Source organism: Pezoporus flaviventris, unplaced genomic scaffold (assembly GCF_033815535.1).
Source record: "Pezoporus flaviventris isolate CSIRO_AGI_PZ_B2104156 unplaced genomic scaffold, CSIRO_AGI_Pfla_v1 ptg000083l, whole genome shotgun sequence".
NCBI lineage: Eukaryota > Metazoa > Chordata > Aves > Psittaciformes > Psittacidae > Pezoporus > Pezoporus flaviventris.
In genome coordinates, this window is record NW_026892631.1 from 3,577,630 (window position 1) to 3,593,423 (window position 15,794).

Below are 15,794 nucleotides of genomic sequence, written 5' to 3' on the forward strand. Positions count from 1 at the left end.
ACACGCACGCATACACATACACAACCTTTCACAGTAAATATTTAACTGACAGATGGGGATTATGGATGGGATGGATGGGAAACTGAAGTATACATCAACTAAGACACAGTGAGATGGACTCCAGCCTTTTGTGTTTTGCGCTGAGGCACACAGACATTGTACATGGACAAGTGAGAGCTGACGCTGATGAAGTGCTTTAGGAAACTGACTTACCTTCTTGTAGGCACACAGGTTTATCACTTGGTTTCCAGCTCAGGGAGCCATTAAAGTGTCTCACACAAAGTTTTTTTGAAGTACCATTAAGCCTGTATCCTTCTTGGCAATGAAACCGGACTACCACGCTTTCGAAGAATACACCTGCACTGGGTGTCTTGTATCCATGTTCAGGAGCTCCAGGGTCAGCACAAGCATGCAGGTCATCAAACCCTGTGCAGAAAAAGACACAATCAAACTGTGTTCATTTACTCCTCATGTAGCCGTGTTCACGCTCTTTCTAGCTGTTTCCCTCTGACATTTAATCTTTGTAGGGGCCTCATATCTTCCATTGATGGCCACTACCAACACTACTGTGGTACTGAGTACTCCAGACTCTGCAGAGGACCAACCTGTACAGCAGAAACACTCAGGCAACAGAAATAATCCTGTCTTGCCTGCAGCTACTGACAAAGCAAAGTCAACCAGACTTCTCTGTAGCTGACCTGGATAAAAATAAAGCACTTGACCCAAGCTACCAGTGGGGATGGCATAGAAATGTATCTGTAATTACTCTTGGGGACTATGGGATTTTGGAGCAGTGGTCAGTCACTGGAAAGAATAATAATGTGTCAGGAACAGAGAGGAAGAGGAAATAAAGAAAAGGGCATGAAACCTAACTGCCACCCAAAGACATAGTAACTAAAACAGAGCTGCTAGGTACAGGGAGATTTTGAGCTGGGAGGGAGCTCAACCATAGGGAAAAGGGACACTGATGTTGGATGTATGTGATCCCCCTATCACATTGGTTTGGTGGCCCTACCAAATCTTCAAACACTGGTATGGGAGCGCTGTATTACTGCATTGATGCCAGAAGGGAGTTTGTAAAGACCTTCACTTCCACAAAATTAACTGTAAAATAACAAACAAAACCCCAACGGTTGCAATCATAAAACGTGATTGTTTATCACTTTATCAAACTCATTTCAATGTTATTTGCATAAACTGAAGCTTTCTTTTTTACTGCAAAGCAACAAGGGTTTAGTGCAGCACTGAATAAGTACTGCATGCTGAAAGAGCAAATAGCTTTGCAACAGCAGCAGCAGGGGGGCAATTAATGCCAGTGGGAGGGATGCCTGGAAGATTTGAAAATCATCACACTGTAGCCTAAGAGTAGCATCAGAGAGCCTCAGCTACTTACTTACTGCATGATAGGGATGAAATGCTTCCATGGTAGAGAGAGAAGGAGATTATTACAGTAGAAGACTTTTCAATACGAATCTGTTTCCTGAGGGTAAATCATTCCCTCCGCTGAAGGGCTCAGTGTGATGCTGTAGCCAGAGAGCCCAATGGTGACCTGATGGCCAGAACCAAGCCTAAATACCTATGTGCCATGTGGGCTGGAGACAACCATCACCTACACCCAGCCTCTGCCCCTCTGCAGCGCTGCGATAACCAGGGTTATTCACTGGAAGAGGTTTCACTTGTGTCCCTTCTCTTTGCTCAAACAGCAGAGAATCTGCTCTTACGTGGTTTTACTCCTCCATCCAGTGAAGTCTATCATGAGAACTAAAGTTTATCACAAGACTTGGCTACTGTCAGTGCAGTACCAAGTCAAACAAATCTCTCCGCTTCATGCCTGAGCATCTGCTGCATGGCTCAAGACTTTCAGTGCAAACTGCCAAAGACTCTCTATCTTTTACTCACATGACACACGAACAAGGAGAAATACAGTCATTATGTTCATGGGATTACACACTGTAGGAAATAATAACAGAGAATGGCTGTCCATTTTTACTGGGGATTAAAAAGAAGTTCCCTGTGCTTCAGGCAGCAAACCCACATCCTTCGGTACAGTCAGTGATGATCTTAATTGCTTTTCATTAAACAAGGGATAACATGACATTTAGCTCAATTTTGTTACTTCGGTAATCTCAGAATTTGCAGTCAGGCAAGGACTATAACAACCCACTTTGAAATCAGTGTCCTTTCTTACTAGCTGCATCAGGGAAAAATATGCAACTGCCTACTACTATGCGTTTGCAAAAACAGAAAGAAGAAAGCTGCTGAGGTTGCACACAATTTGCTTGGTAAAACAATAAGCCAAGCTCATTTCTCAGTTTTCACTAAGTCAGACGTGCAAAGTTACTGATTTCGGGACCCAGCATAGAAGGCAAGGATGTTTTTTTCCCCTGGTGCAGCCCAATTTTGTGACCTTACTGCCACTCTTCTGGTGACCTTTCACAAGCAAACATTTCCTTTCCTCCTAGGGATCATTTTGCAGTAAGTTGGTCTCTTAGGTTCTTTTTCTCTAGTGCAGTTCCTGAGCACACAAATCTATCTCCAAGGGGAATTTCCAAGAAGGAACTGGAACACAAATGGAAAAATTGAATGATGTAGTCTCTAGTTTCTACAAAGCCAGTAGCCAGCTCTTATTCAGCTACTGAGTAAGAGATGACACAGGGAATCAGCACAGGATCACTGCTTCCATGCAACATTTCCATTGGTTGTTCCTGAAGCAAGGAAGGAGGAAAAAGCCTCAGGGAACGGCCAGTTAGACAGATTACACATGTAATACAATAACTTTCCATGTTAAGGTCATAAAGGCAAAGAAAACAAAACCCCAACCCCATCTTCCCTCCATGGATATCAACAATAGGCCCAGATCTTAGTCCGATTAAAATGAGTGGAAGTCACTTGTATGGCAAGCTTCTATTTTGAAGATATATATGATCCAGGCACAAAGCAGTGAAGCCAGTGCTGTACCACCTCTCCCTGTGCTTTGGCTAAGGAGGCAAGGACACATGTGAGGGAGGTATAGTGAGGCTGGCTGCTGTGCTGAGGATCTCCCAATGCACAGAGACGATTTTCACCATGGTTGCTCCTCTCTTGCACAAGGGGTGTGCTGAGTATTTCAACAGCTTATTTAGCTGGGAACGAATTCCATCAGTCTTTTCTAATCTAAGTATAAAATTCCTGATACAACATTCAAGAACAACAATGCTGAAACATCCCTGAGAATTGCCGTCTTCCACTTCTGCCTAATGATACCAGACTTGGAGCCCTTACATAATAATCTTTTTCACATAATCTCACCTAGTCAAGATCCACCTTATCAAAAATGAGTAAATACATGTCTTCAGTGAAATACAGCTTGGTAAATTCCTTGGTAAATTCCAAACAAGATCTTTAGTTTCTTTCCTTTCTCAAAGTTATGCATTCAAAAGCAGCTACTCAAAGCTGCGATGCACTATTTCTCTAATAGCAGGAGTAATTTCACATTACAGACGGGACAGCTTTGCTCCCTTCAGAACCTGCTGAAACCAGCCAAAACAGTTTTCAGACACAGCCACAAGGTAAGTCTTTGGAAAGAATCATAAAACTTACATAAATGGGAAAGCCAATCTTCTGGTTATAATAGAAAGGTGTTATACTGCAGAAAGAGTCTATCAAATAAGATAAAAGATAACTGCAATGCGTTCTTTTTCTTTATAAACCCTTCAATGAGTCTGTGGGGGAAATAATGAAATTTTACTTTGACTGTTCTTCTCATGGTTACAAAGAGAGAAGGGGGAACCATGAGCACCAGCTAGTGAAAACTGTACAGCCCACGCGTCAAATAAAGCAGTGAATTTTCATGTTAGCTATACAGTAAAAATTTTGTGAGGTCAGCAGCCATCACCATAACCAACACTGCATCACTAGCAACAACTTTATGGGATGCTATTGTATGGCTTTAAATCCCTAAAGACTGCGCAATCACTGCTGGAGCTGACAATTTCAGTTTTCAAAATAGCTTAGTATTTAGTATAAATTGCAGACTTCGTATCATGGCACCTTTAAGGGATGTTGTAGAAAATATAATGAACAATAATACCTTCTGATAAGGCTAATGAGTACATAAGGTCGTCACGACCAGTAAAGCATGTGCAGTTGATACAGAAGGTATTTTGGTTGTGGTATTTACATATTTCTACTGTTGCAACAACAGGAGGTCATCAGAAAACAGCAATGCTCTTAATCTGGATAAAACACAAGCTGATTATATGGGTCCCCATTTTACCTACATTACTTGGAATAGTCATTCAGATAAAAATGATGTCAAATTAATCAGAAGACTGAAAAATAAGCAATGCCCTCTGTGGGGGTGTAAAATGAACCACTGCAATTCATTTCAATGGACTGTATTTCTAGAACTCTGCGTTCTATGTTCTCAAACATATAATGATTCATCTCATCCCTGAAGAAAAGCTTTAAATATTGGAAGCCTTGGGAAAATCACATATTTGTGATGATAAGAAATGATGATAGCCGTAACTGAACTCTGGACATGCCTGAAAAAAAGCAGAACCCCTCAGCTCTTCTTGTCATTCTCTATTTATCCTCACCTTTTTCTCAGTCTCCTCTCTTGTTTTCCTTGTTTCCTTCTTCTCTCACCTCCATATCTTACAGCTCCTTGTAAATTCATGGTGCTGGTGAGGTGATTTCTAATCTAGATTTGATGGACTTCTTTGCCTCTAAAACTGCTATATAGCATTTCACTGACACACTGCTGAAGCATGTCAGCTCAGAAATGGCTGCATTCATTCTTGAACAGAGACATCACTCTCATTACAGTTTGTTACATACACACTAGTGAAGGAAAAGTGACACATAATGTGTGATAATATTAAGGATATAGAGTATTTTCAGTATTTGTCTTCAGTAGGATGGAGAATGAGCTTTCTGTACAGCAGCACCTGCATTTTGGGTTCATAAAATCAGCAAGTCCTTTCTATCTCAGCCGGGGGTAGGGAAGGCAGAGGTTTTGCAGCCTGTGGGAGGACCAGACTGCTTGCGTACACATTTTAGGAGCCTGTAAACACTGCAGGAGCAGGTCATCTTAGGCCAGCTCTCAGTAAAAAGCTGTATTAGGACTAAAGCAGAAGGACCACAAGTGCAAACATGCCGAGGGGCTTGCTTGTCTTGTATAAAGGAAAAGTCATTTTCATCCCTTAAAGAGTTTCTGTCCTGTTTCTGTGAAAGCCATGCAGGCACAGCATCTTGTGCCTTTGGCTGTTTATGCTTCCTTGCTGTTGATGACGTTAATTGAGCTATCCTCATAGCCCTGTAACAAGAAAAGGAAGGATGTGCTTCGATTACTATCTAGCCATGGAAGTGAAATGAAATTATAAACCTGTGATTTCATTAGTGAAATGCCTGCTAAAATTTAAACTCTCTTTAATCCCTTAAGGGTCACTAATGCTTAAGCTTCCTTCAGACTTCAGCAGCTTTGTAAACCCCTGCCCTGTTTAAGATGTGAATCACAACCTCCCTTGCTATCCTTGCAGAACATGCTCCCAGCTCCCAGCACTGCTGGGTATCACTCCTCACTTGGTTGAGCTTTATCCAGGGCAGCCTAACAAGACACTGGAAGAAAGGAAGAAGTTCAAATTACTTTGTAGGTGAAACAGAAAAACAAGTAAGACCTGCAGGGTGTGGATACTCTGCTTAAGCCACAAGGTGATCTATAAAATCAAGAACACCCATTAAGCTTCATTTTCCTCCCTATCACTCAAGAGTGTCATAGCTGAAAACTAAGAAAATCGGTGTGTAATGCAGTTCACAAGCGCCAAAAAAATCCATGTGCAACAAAAAATTCACATGCAAGCCCTGCACAAAGGGCAGCAGGCTCCAAGAGAGGCAACTGATGATTCAAAAGGCTGAGAGGTTGCCCCAGTTTTCTTATCTTTCCATTTCATGCCCTCTTCTCCCCCAGCTCTGGCCTCCCATCTGTGTTCTCCATCCTCCTTCACCTCAGCCTATGCCAAGCCAACTCACCGCCTCATCTTGCACCCTCCTGTTAAGTCCTTCATGCTCCCAAGTCTTGCCCACCACCACACTCACCACCTCTCTTTCTCCTCTCCTCAACACGCACTTGGAAAGGAGCAGTCACTCAGAGATGCTCCTAAGAGCAAGGGTGAGCTCAACCTTAAAATCCCTACTCAGGCATGACAAGTCCCTGGGCATTTCTGTATTAAATCAAACTGACATCTCCCTGGAAAGCCTCAGGATTGCTGCTCCGTCCCGAGCGGGCACAGGGGAGGGAATGTGAGGATCCATAAGGAGGAAAAAGCACTCATGGAGGGCAAAAGGGGTCTTCTAGGAACCATGCTGGAGCTGCTTCTGCCTGGGAACCTTACCAGGGAGGAAGGGGGAAAAGCCTCAGTATCAGCAAGGCAGATACAAGGGCCCTACATAGAGGATTGCAGATGTAATAACAGCATCTTTACTTCAGGGGTCATGCCTCTGATTTGTTACTCCAATTACTGCTCAGCACTCATGGATGATAGCACACTCCAGCTGGTGCTTGACCGGTGTTGTAGAGCAGGGAACAAGCTGGATTTTCTACCCATGGAGGTGATCACCATTTTTAATTTTGAATGAGAACCTTGACAGAGGAGTCTTTTATTGCCTTGATATTAGGCTAATGCATGAGGCAAAACCACTTCACATTGCTGAAAAGGGAAGATGGTTTAGAATACAATCAGCAGAGCACATCAGTAAACCCACGGCTAACTAAAAACATGCATTCGCTTCTTCTCGAAAATGAGTTTCTTCTAATTAACATCTTAAACAGCACAGGCCTGTTCCTGTAATCATAACGTCTCGCAATTAATATAGCTGTGTCATCTTTGTAAATAAGCCATTTCATTCATAATGCAAGAAGCACTTGTTGCTCCCAGCCTTTTGTAATCCAACAAGTCTGACTGCATAATTTATGAACCCTTATGAAATGTCATATGCTACTCTGGGATCCTCTGAACCTCCTATCACTTCAATAGAAGAACAAAAGGCAGAAAGTAGATCTGGTGGTTCTGCTGACAGAGCTCTGTTCTTCTGTGCTTTTATTACAGACTTACCATGGGCATCCTGGGCTAGGCTTCAGGGTGAAAAAAAGCCAATTCATCACACAAGAAATCCCACAACCTCCTCCCAGTTTCTAAACATGCAAGCTGTGTATTTCATTTTCTAAGAAAGCCATTGAACATTATAACACCTGCATGCTGAGGCCTAGACTGAGGCCAGTTCAATAAATAACTAAAAACCTGACACGAGAGTTTGTTCAGCTTTCTGCAAATATAAGGTGAATATTTGCTTCATTTCCATCTATTGAGCTAGTTTGGTTTAATGACTGGTTCTATTCAAGGGGCAAACTCTACCAGGAATTTAAAAAGTATGAAATGAAGTTTTCTTCTCTGATCAATGAAAATGAAGCAGGTGAGAATGAATGACTTCTTCAATTTCCTGTTACAGATGATATTTCACGTTTCTAAGTGAACTTGAAATGTAAAATGTGCTTAAATAAGCTTACCTTTAAGCATATTTATTATACTTATGGTAATTTTAACTGCTCTAAAATGGTTCTTTAAAATGGTGGTTCCCTGCTTCTTATCTGAACCCTGAGTATCTATGAATTTTAATTATAGATAAACATGCTTTGAAATAGATGATGAGTTTTTGAAACAATCTAATTAAAAAATAATCAAATGACATCTTTTACAATAATAAAACTAAGGATGCAGTAGATACACATTAAGCTCTATATATGCTTCAATAAATGGGCACATGCCTAACACATCCTCTTATTCCTTGTGCTGGGAGGGAATTACGAAGGTGATACTTGCCAATATGTGCTTGTTGATTGGTGGCCCATAAGAACCATCATAAGGGATTAAATGTGGACAAATCCAAACTATGAGATATTAATATATCACTTATGCCAAGATTTCCTTTTTACTGATTTAAATGAATAAGTGAGCTCATTACTTTGATTTAAACCAACCAACCCCACTTACGTTTTCCTCCTCAGATGTAACATTTTACATATTATATGTCTAAGGATTTCATTAGAGTTGCAATATTGTCGATGTGGGAATCCAGCCTTAGGTCACTAACCAGGATTAATAACAACACGGAAAGCTACTAATAAGAAAGTGCCAAATAAAATAAAACTATATTCCCATAATTTCAAGCATGTTATGGGCCTGCTGTGTTTTTAAAAAGCCATATCTAAGTATTGTTGTTTATCTGTCCCACATTTCTAGCACTCTGAAAAAGAATTCATTACCATGAGTTAGTTTAAATATTTTTAGTCTAGACAGTCATCCCTTGGGAAATATAGAAAAAAACCCACATAAAAAATGAATCATGAGCTAGTTACTATAGTAATATTTCTTCTAGGCCAATAGCATACAATATTATTATTCATCATAACAAATCCAAAGTAATGAAATGTCGCGTTGTTCAGCAGAGATCCTTGTTTCCGTAAGATGCAGGAATCAAATTCTCAGAGGCATGAGCTGGGGGGTTGATATTTATGCTTTAATCAACTACAGACTTCCCTAGACAATGCTGTATTTTTATTGCACACAACAGTATGGTAATCCAACAATTTCTGCTTTTCAGCTGTGCTACAGAAATTGATTTTATACTTCCCCAAGAATGGGCAGAATTGGACACAAGGACAATCAGGATTAATGTGTGAATATTATAATATTAAACCCTTAAATAAAGTGCACGTTAGAGAAGACTGAGACAAGGGATTTTAAAAACTAGTAGATACTTAAAGCAGAAGAGCAGACAGACACTGTTTCCAGCTTTTGCACTTGAGTCCTTATCACATATCCTCTGATGCTTCTGGATACTCTGACAGCCCTTATGCCCTACAGTGATTTATCTCTAAATGCACCTACCCGTGAAACCGTGACCTTTCCTCTTAGAGGGGACCTCATCTCTGCCATCCATTTTTTATTTGCCTTTCCCTCTGTGTATGTTTTGCTTGCCGGTACTTCTTTGGTTAGCCTTGCAAAGTTGAGACATTATTCACCCCCAGGTCTAGAAGATGTAAAGCAAGACAAGGTGGTTTTGCTGGTTCACCTGTTATTTTCCACATGAGGACTGCCACTGCACCTTTCACATTTGCTTCGGATCATACCACAAAGCATTTCTATGCAAGGAAAGCTTTTAGAAAGAAAGCAGATTAATATCCACTGGAAAAAACCCACCCTGACTGATTTGGTCCTAATCTGGATGCAAGGAGAACTTCTGATTTCCTTCTACATTGAAAAGTGATTTTATTCTCCTACGTTCTGCTAGTACTCTTAGCATCAAACACAGGTTTTAGTCTGTTGTTTCCCTTCATGAGAATGCTTCACTGAAGAAAAATGAACCAAAGTTGGCTTGTTACTTGCCAAGAATGAGACAAACCCGCAAAACTATAAAAGGAAACAGGAATCCAGTTGGGCACTGACGATGAAGCTCTGCCATCATACCGAACGGCTTTTTACTTATATTACTCATTTAAAATGCTCTGTCCTGTGAGTTAGTCTGTACTGGGAAGATCGGAAAATCAGTAGTAGTTTAAGATGATGCAGAAGCATATTTTTTCCTTTTGATTCATGATTGTGTTCCACTTAATTCCCCAACACAGGGTAAAACCTCCCCTGAAATTAGTTCTGTTTAAGCAGCTGGTCAGGAGCGGGACTATAAAAACAAGTACTCCAGTTGTGGGCTGTCTTCACTAAAAATCACTGTGGGCCCATTTTCCTGGTGCAGTCCTAGCCAAGGACCTCCCCAAAGCTGGAAAAAGATGGCAGATTGCTCACAGCGTCAGAACAAGCAACTGAAAGAGCAAAGTCACAGAAGAGCTATTGAGTGAGACTGAAATATTTGTAATTACAACATTGTGCCATTACAGAGCCATTATATTTAAACCCCTAAAAAAAACCCCATAAGAATGTCAATGACAAATTTCACTGGCACACTCTCAATTTTTCTGGCATCCTCCAAAAATCATCAATGTGTAAATTCCCTCTGGCCCAGAATTGCCCCCTTCAACACAATCTGCTTCCTCTCTAGCCAGTTTCCTATGAATTCTGCAATTCTTCTATTAATCCAAATCTTCACGTATACTTTCCCTGGTGGCCGTTTACAAAAGTCAGGATAGACGGTATCTGCTGCATTTCCCTTCTCTGGGAAACCTGCTGTCGTCTCAGGAGATTAACAGATTAGTCTGACACAACCTTTCTTTAATACTTCTATGCTTTATTCTATATCATACCTCCAAGACTTTTAATCTCCATACCTTAAAAAATCAAAAACCTTGTGAATTATTGAAGTGAGTCCCTGATTGCCCAGATCATGGGGATTCCTTTTCTTTTTTTCCTTCTTTATTCTGTGAGTAGTACAGACAGTGTCTTAAAGCACTACTGGAAGTCACTCCCTCTCACTCACAGATATGGCAGTGCACTTATGCAGAAGAGGAGGAAGCTGAGGATAGAAGAGAAACCAAAGAAACTGTAGCACGAACAGCAGGAGTGACTTGGCAATGGTACAGAGGTGGGATGTAGTGACATATAAAAATATGTTAGCCTGGAAGCTGACTGACAGCTGTTTGGATGGTGGTACCACTAGAAGATAAGAGAGAGGGAAATGGGAACCCAAGAAGCATCTCTATGGCGTTCTCAGTAGGCTAAAATGGGGAGCAAGAGAGGGACAAGAGGGAAAAGAGGGAGAAAACCTCAGTCTACAGGCAGAAGAGCTGAGGATGGGCAGTGCCTGAAGCAAGAACAGGGCATCAGTTCCAGAAAGACTCCTGGCAGGACAGTTTTGGAGGCTGGCAGTACACTGTGAGAGCCTTCCAAGGGTTAATGGTCCATCCTTTTGACCCAGAAGAACCTTACTTTTATTTTATTTTTTTTCTGCTGACACCTCTAAAAACTCGAGGCTTCATAATGTACTCTGCACTGACAACACTGAAGTTGAGGCTGTCAGATGAAATCTAATACAGTTTATGTAATATATACACATCGTTATTAGGCAGTTGAAAGATTGAGAGTTATGGCATTCATGTGCACAGATAATAGGTAATGATGAGATACCTGATGCTCAAAATATTTTCATAAAAGCCAATCTGAAAATCACACATGCTGGTTAAATTTAAAGACTATGGGCTTTTGTTCTTCAGGAGTTATTCACATCCTTACCTCTCATGAAAATAGAATCTCATCATTTTGAAGGACTAGAGGAAGAATAAGCTGTTATTAAATTTTTATGGTACTGTAAGTTGATTAACTGGGAGCTAGGAAAGGTCTAGAACTAGCAAAGTGACAGTTCTTTGTTCCTATTTAAGAGACAAGAGTTTTAACCACGCAAATAAGCAATTTATTTAAAACTTATTTTTCTTAGTAGATATTAATTTGAGGATTTCTGCAGCTTCTCTTTCCCCAGATTGTTAAACTGTTCTTTTCAGAGCAACAGCTGCAGCAAACCTGGTTAAAATAAAAAGCAGGCATTGCACAGATCCATACATATGCTTTGCGAGAAGCAGGCAGCATATCCAGATTTATATGTGTGCCAGTCCCTTAGGATGTCATAATTGTGTTTGTTCTTTTAATAACTTTAGGCTCCAGTGATCGGAATAAAAATCCTATGCTGAAACTAATGCTTCATCCTTAGTTCACCTCGCTACCCTGAATTATATAGTAAGTAGACTTAAATAAATGCAGGAGTCTGGCTGCCTCCTTACACCATAGATTCCAGCCATGCACATAATGGGTTGCCTGATTTAATTCAGGGTCTTTCTTTTCAAATCTTACTTTGTTTTTACAAAATATTTGGCTCAGCCATTTCCATTTGTAACTGCACACATTTCCGAGCCTGCCTTCCAGTGTTCAGTGAATTGCAGTCTCCACTGATACAAGCAGCACATCAAGCTTTCTGACTTGAAAGAGCCGCTGGGTTATTTAGACAATTATGTTCTTCCTAATTATTATATCTACACTTTACATCTACAGCCTCTTTCTTTAAATGTAGCCCAAAATGCTGAGTTACTTAAGCAGCTTATTAAGTAGGCATGGCCTTTCAGTAGCTATTGTGACTACAGCATGCCACTACTAATCTTAGGATTATAAATGATTTTTTACTCCTAAAACCAGACTACAGATTACTCTATAACGAAGATAGGCGTATATGTTACCAGTTCACACGATGGGTACTGGGACAAACAGAAGTAGGTTATAAACAGCACAGGCTGAATGGCATACTTAATAGTACCCTGTCTAATATGCCTCACTAAATTAGGTTAAAAATGAGCTGACTATGCCTAAATATATTGCCACTTTCAGTTTCTGATCACCTGAGAAAGGCTTCTTTTCCTCATAATCTGACACTGCCATGAACCTCATCTGAGACTAGAAATGAACTCTTTTAAGGTCAAACACGTCTTCCAGGCCTGGCTGCACTAGGCAAGATGAAGAGCCTTGTTTTATTATGCATGAAACTCCTGAGTATTCTTTGCCTCTGATAACTCAAAACCAGTTTCAAAACAAAACTCTGAACTTGACTGTTGTTAATGCTGGTGGAAGAATATTGATATGTCTCTGCACCAGTTTCCTGACCCTTACACTATCCTGCGCCTTTGCTCTCCATCACTGCCAGTTTTACTGTCCTCCTGGGAACAATAACAACCCTTGCAACAACCCCAGCTCCCTTCACTGCTTTCCTTTCTTGTCTTTGGGAAGTTCAAGCCCCTCATCCTGTTCCTCCTTACTATACATCCTTATGCTCAGGTCTTTCCGTGCCCTACTCTTCTGCATTCTCTCCATGATATACGTTTGGCTGCTTTGTTTTTCTCAGGCTTGAATTTCTCTTTTTATGACACCTTCCTATCCTCCCATTTTTCCCCATCTGTGTCCATTTTCCCATTTCTTTTAAACACATTATCAACCCCCCACTTATTTCATTTATTCTTCACCAGGCCTATCTGCTTTCCACTTAAAAGGCCATTCTCCTTGAGGCCTTGGAGTTCAGGCTATAAAATCCAAAGAGAAGAAAGCATCTTGCCACACTTGGTTGTCTTTTATGTAGTCTGCCCTAACTATGGCCTGAAAATTTTCATCTTTTAATTAATTTTTCATGTTTCTGGAAAAAACCCTCAGGTCCCTTCTGGAATTTCTTCACCTGCAATTAATTTTCTGTGAATATCTTACCGTACCTGAAAACAGAGAGACTTCCATTGATCTGATGTGTCTTATTGTTAAGAAATACTTGTCCCCAGTATGAAAAGAAGTATCCCTGCTCCTGCTTTCGAACTTAAGCCATTTTGTAGCCCACATGCTGCTCACCAAAGGTGCATTAATCATCACACATCAGGTGGGAGTGACCTCCTCAAGTATTAACGAGTTCCCACATCGAGATACTGCTACATGGTGTCAAGTGCATGGCTTGACCAACAGATCTTTCCCACTCTCAAAACGTGCCTGTCCTCCATGCATTTAGACCTACAGCTCTCATAAAATGCAGCATCTTCTGCCCTATCAGCATCATGTTGAAACTAGGAATGATAACTTTATATAGCTTTGATGAAGTTAAGTTTAAATGAAAGGCTACAGGACATGTATGTACAACAGTATAAAGGGATAAATGCCAACCTTGAGCTTAGTAGCTGTCTTAACATGGGACAGGCAACTTCCCCTTTCACCTTGCTATTACTCAGCCATTAGAAGGACCAAGGTCATTTATTATCCCTTGTCAAAGCAGTCTCCTGGAGGAGAAACGTGAATGTTTTGCTATGCTAGGATTGGGCTTGACTCAGTAGACACAACCCTGTGTACCCCACATGCAACTCAGAAAGGAGCTGCAGGCAAAGACAGAGCCTACACACCACGTGGACACATGCACCTTCAGGTACATGAACATACTCTAGGCTTTAGCTACAATCAAAACAGAGGGTTAAAGGATTCTTCTAGGAACTTTGCCCTTCTTCCTGCCTAGCTAATTCATTTATATTGCAAGTTTAAACTTAACTTCTTCAGCTCAATTGAAGAGGGACCTCATACAAAATGCCAGCGAGGCAATGTTATCAATTGTGACTGATTCTCTGAGGGAAATACAAAAGCTCATTTCCTCTCTTGCGTCTAGCACTTCATAAAACAATCCACTCTATAGCTTACTGGATGACTTACTAGATACAATGCCTTATAATGCAGCTATCTTAGTGAAAATAACTGTACATACCAATGTCCTCGCACATCTCAAAACTCAGCATGTTTTCTATGTCATAGATACAATCACGCATACAGCACACCACTGCATAGGCCTAATTGGAAATGGAATGAAGATTGGAGTAAAATGACTGTAATCAATGGAAAAATTGAGGAAACTGCTACTTCTCAAAGCCCCAGTGTGCACTTCTGGCTTCAAACACCTGTTTTCTCCTCCGTGGCAAAGGATACTGTCTCAACTTTACCAGCTGTTCTATATGGTATGCAGGAAGTACAAGAACAGGTACTCCAAAGTGGGATGAATTCAGCATTTTTTAAAATTCCCTTAATCAGTAATCAGGTAAACTTAATCTGATGCCAAAAACCACATCTGTCACACTTACTTTTGAAATACGGCATACCCAAAGCAGGGAGGAAATTGTTCTGTTGTGATTTATAACCACAATGAAGAATTACATTATTTTTGGTAAATTACACATTGTGCAATGTATTTTCTCCTTTGGGAATAAGCTTCTGAAGTATTTCAATCTGTTGTGGTTTAACCCCAGCTGGCAACTGAGTACCTCTTGCTCACTCCCTGTCCCCCACTACCCCTGTGGGATGGGGAGGAGAACTGGAAAGAGGTAAGACTCGTGGGTTGAAATAAGAAAAGTTTAGTAATTGAGATTAAAGCAAAATGATAATAATGATGATGACAGTAAGGGAGATAACAAAAAGAGAGAGAGGAATAATACCCAAGAAAACCAAGTGATGCTCGACGTAACTGCTCACCACCCGCTGACTGATATCCAGCCCAACGCAAGTAGTGATCAGTGGCTCCTCATCACCCCCCCCAGTTTCTATACTGTGCATGATGTGCTGTGGTATAGAATACCCTTTTGGCTAGTTTGGGTCAGGTGTTCTGTCTCTGCTTCCTACTGGCTTCTTGTGCCCCTCCTTACTGGCAGAGCAAGAGAGACTGAAAAGTCCTTGATTGGGGTAAGGGCTGTTGAGCAAGAGCTAAAACATCACTGTGTTATCAGCATTCTTCTCATAGTGAAGCCAACACACAGCACTGCACTAGCTACTAGGAAGAAAATTAACTCTCCCCCAGCTGAAACCAGGACAGTCACCTACTGTTACAGACTTCAGTGAAACTGAAATCCTCATGAGAATCAGGGCTATGTATAAATCCAGTAATAACCCGCAATCATCCCCCCATTTTTGTTGTATTTACATTGTAGACACTAGGCTTCTTCAAACTTCCACCAACCAGTGGAAATGTGCCAAATGCATAACCCAGTGGGCCATTTCAAAGGATTTTGCTGTAAATTATGACAGCTATGTGTGTGGGAAGCTTTCAGTACCAGAGAGTGGAAGGGGAAAGCCAGAATGCGAAGAGCGGGGAGTGCAGCTTTCAACCTGAAACCTTTCTAATATTTACTCATGACCTACAGAAAACAGATGAACTGGACAGCAGAATCTCTCTGTGTGGAAATGGGCACAGCACTAATTAAAACCAGTCCTTGCTTTAGCAACTGGGAGAGATGTCAAACCTGTCTCCTAGGCTGGCAGAGG

General features: G+C 40.9%; 1 protein-coding gene across 4 annotated transcripts in view; it reads right to left on the reverse strand.

Annotated features, from left to right (window-relative positions):
- Positions 1-15,794, reverse strand: part of SUSD4 (sushi domain containing 4) — a 70,897-nt gene that overhangs the window by 29,387 nt on the left and 25,716 nt on the right. For all 4 annotated transcript variants that reach the window (XM_061475355.1, XM_061475358.1, XM_061475357.1 and 1 more), the window contains one exon: positions 214-426. In XM_061475355.1, the coding sequence (XP_061331339.1) occupies positions 214-426 (213 nt within the window). The remainder of the gene's footprint in view (positions 1-213; positions 427-15,794) is intronic.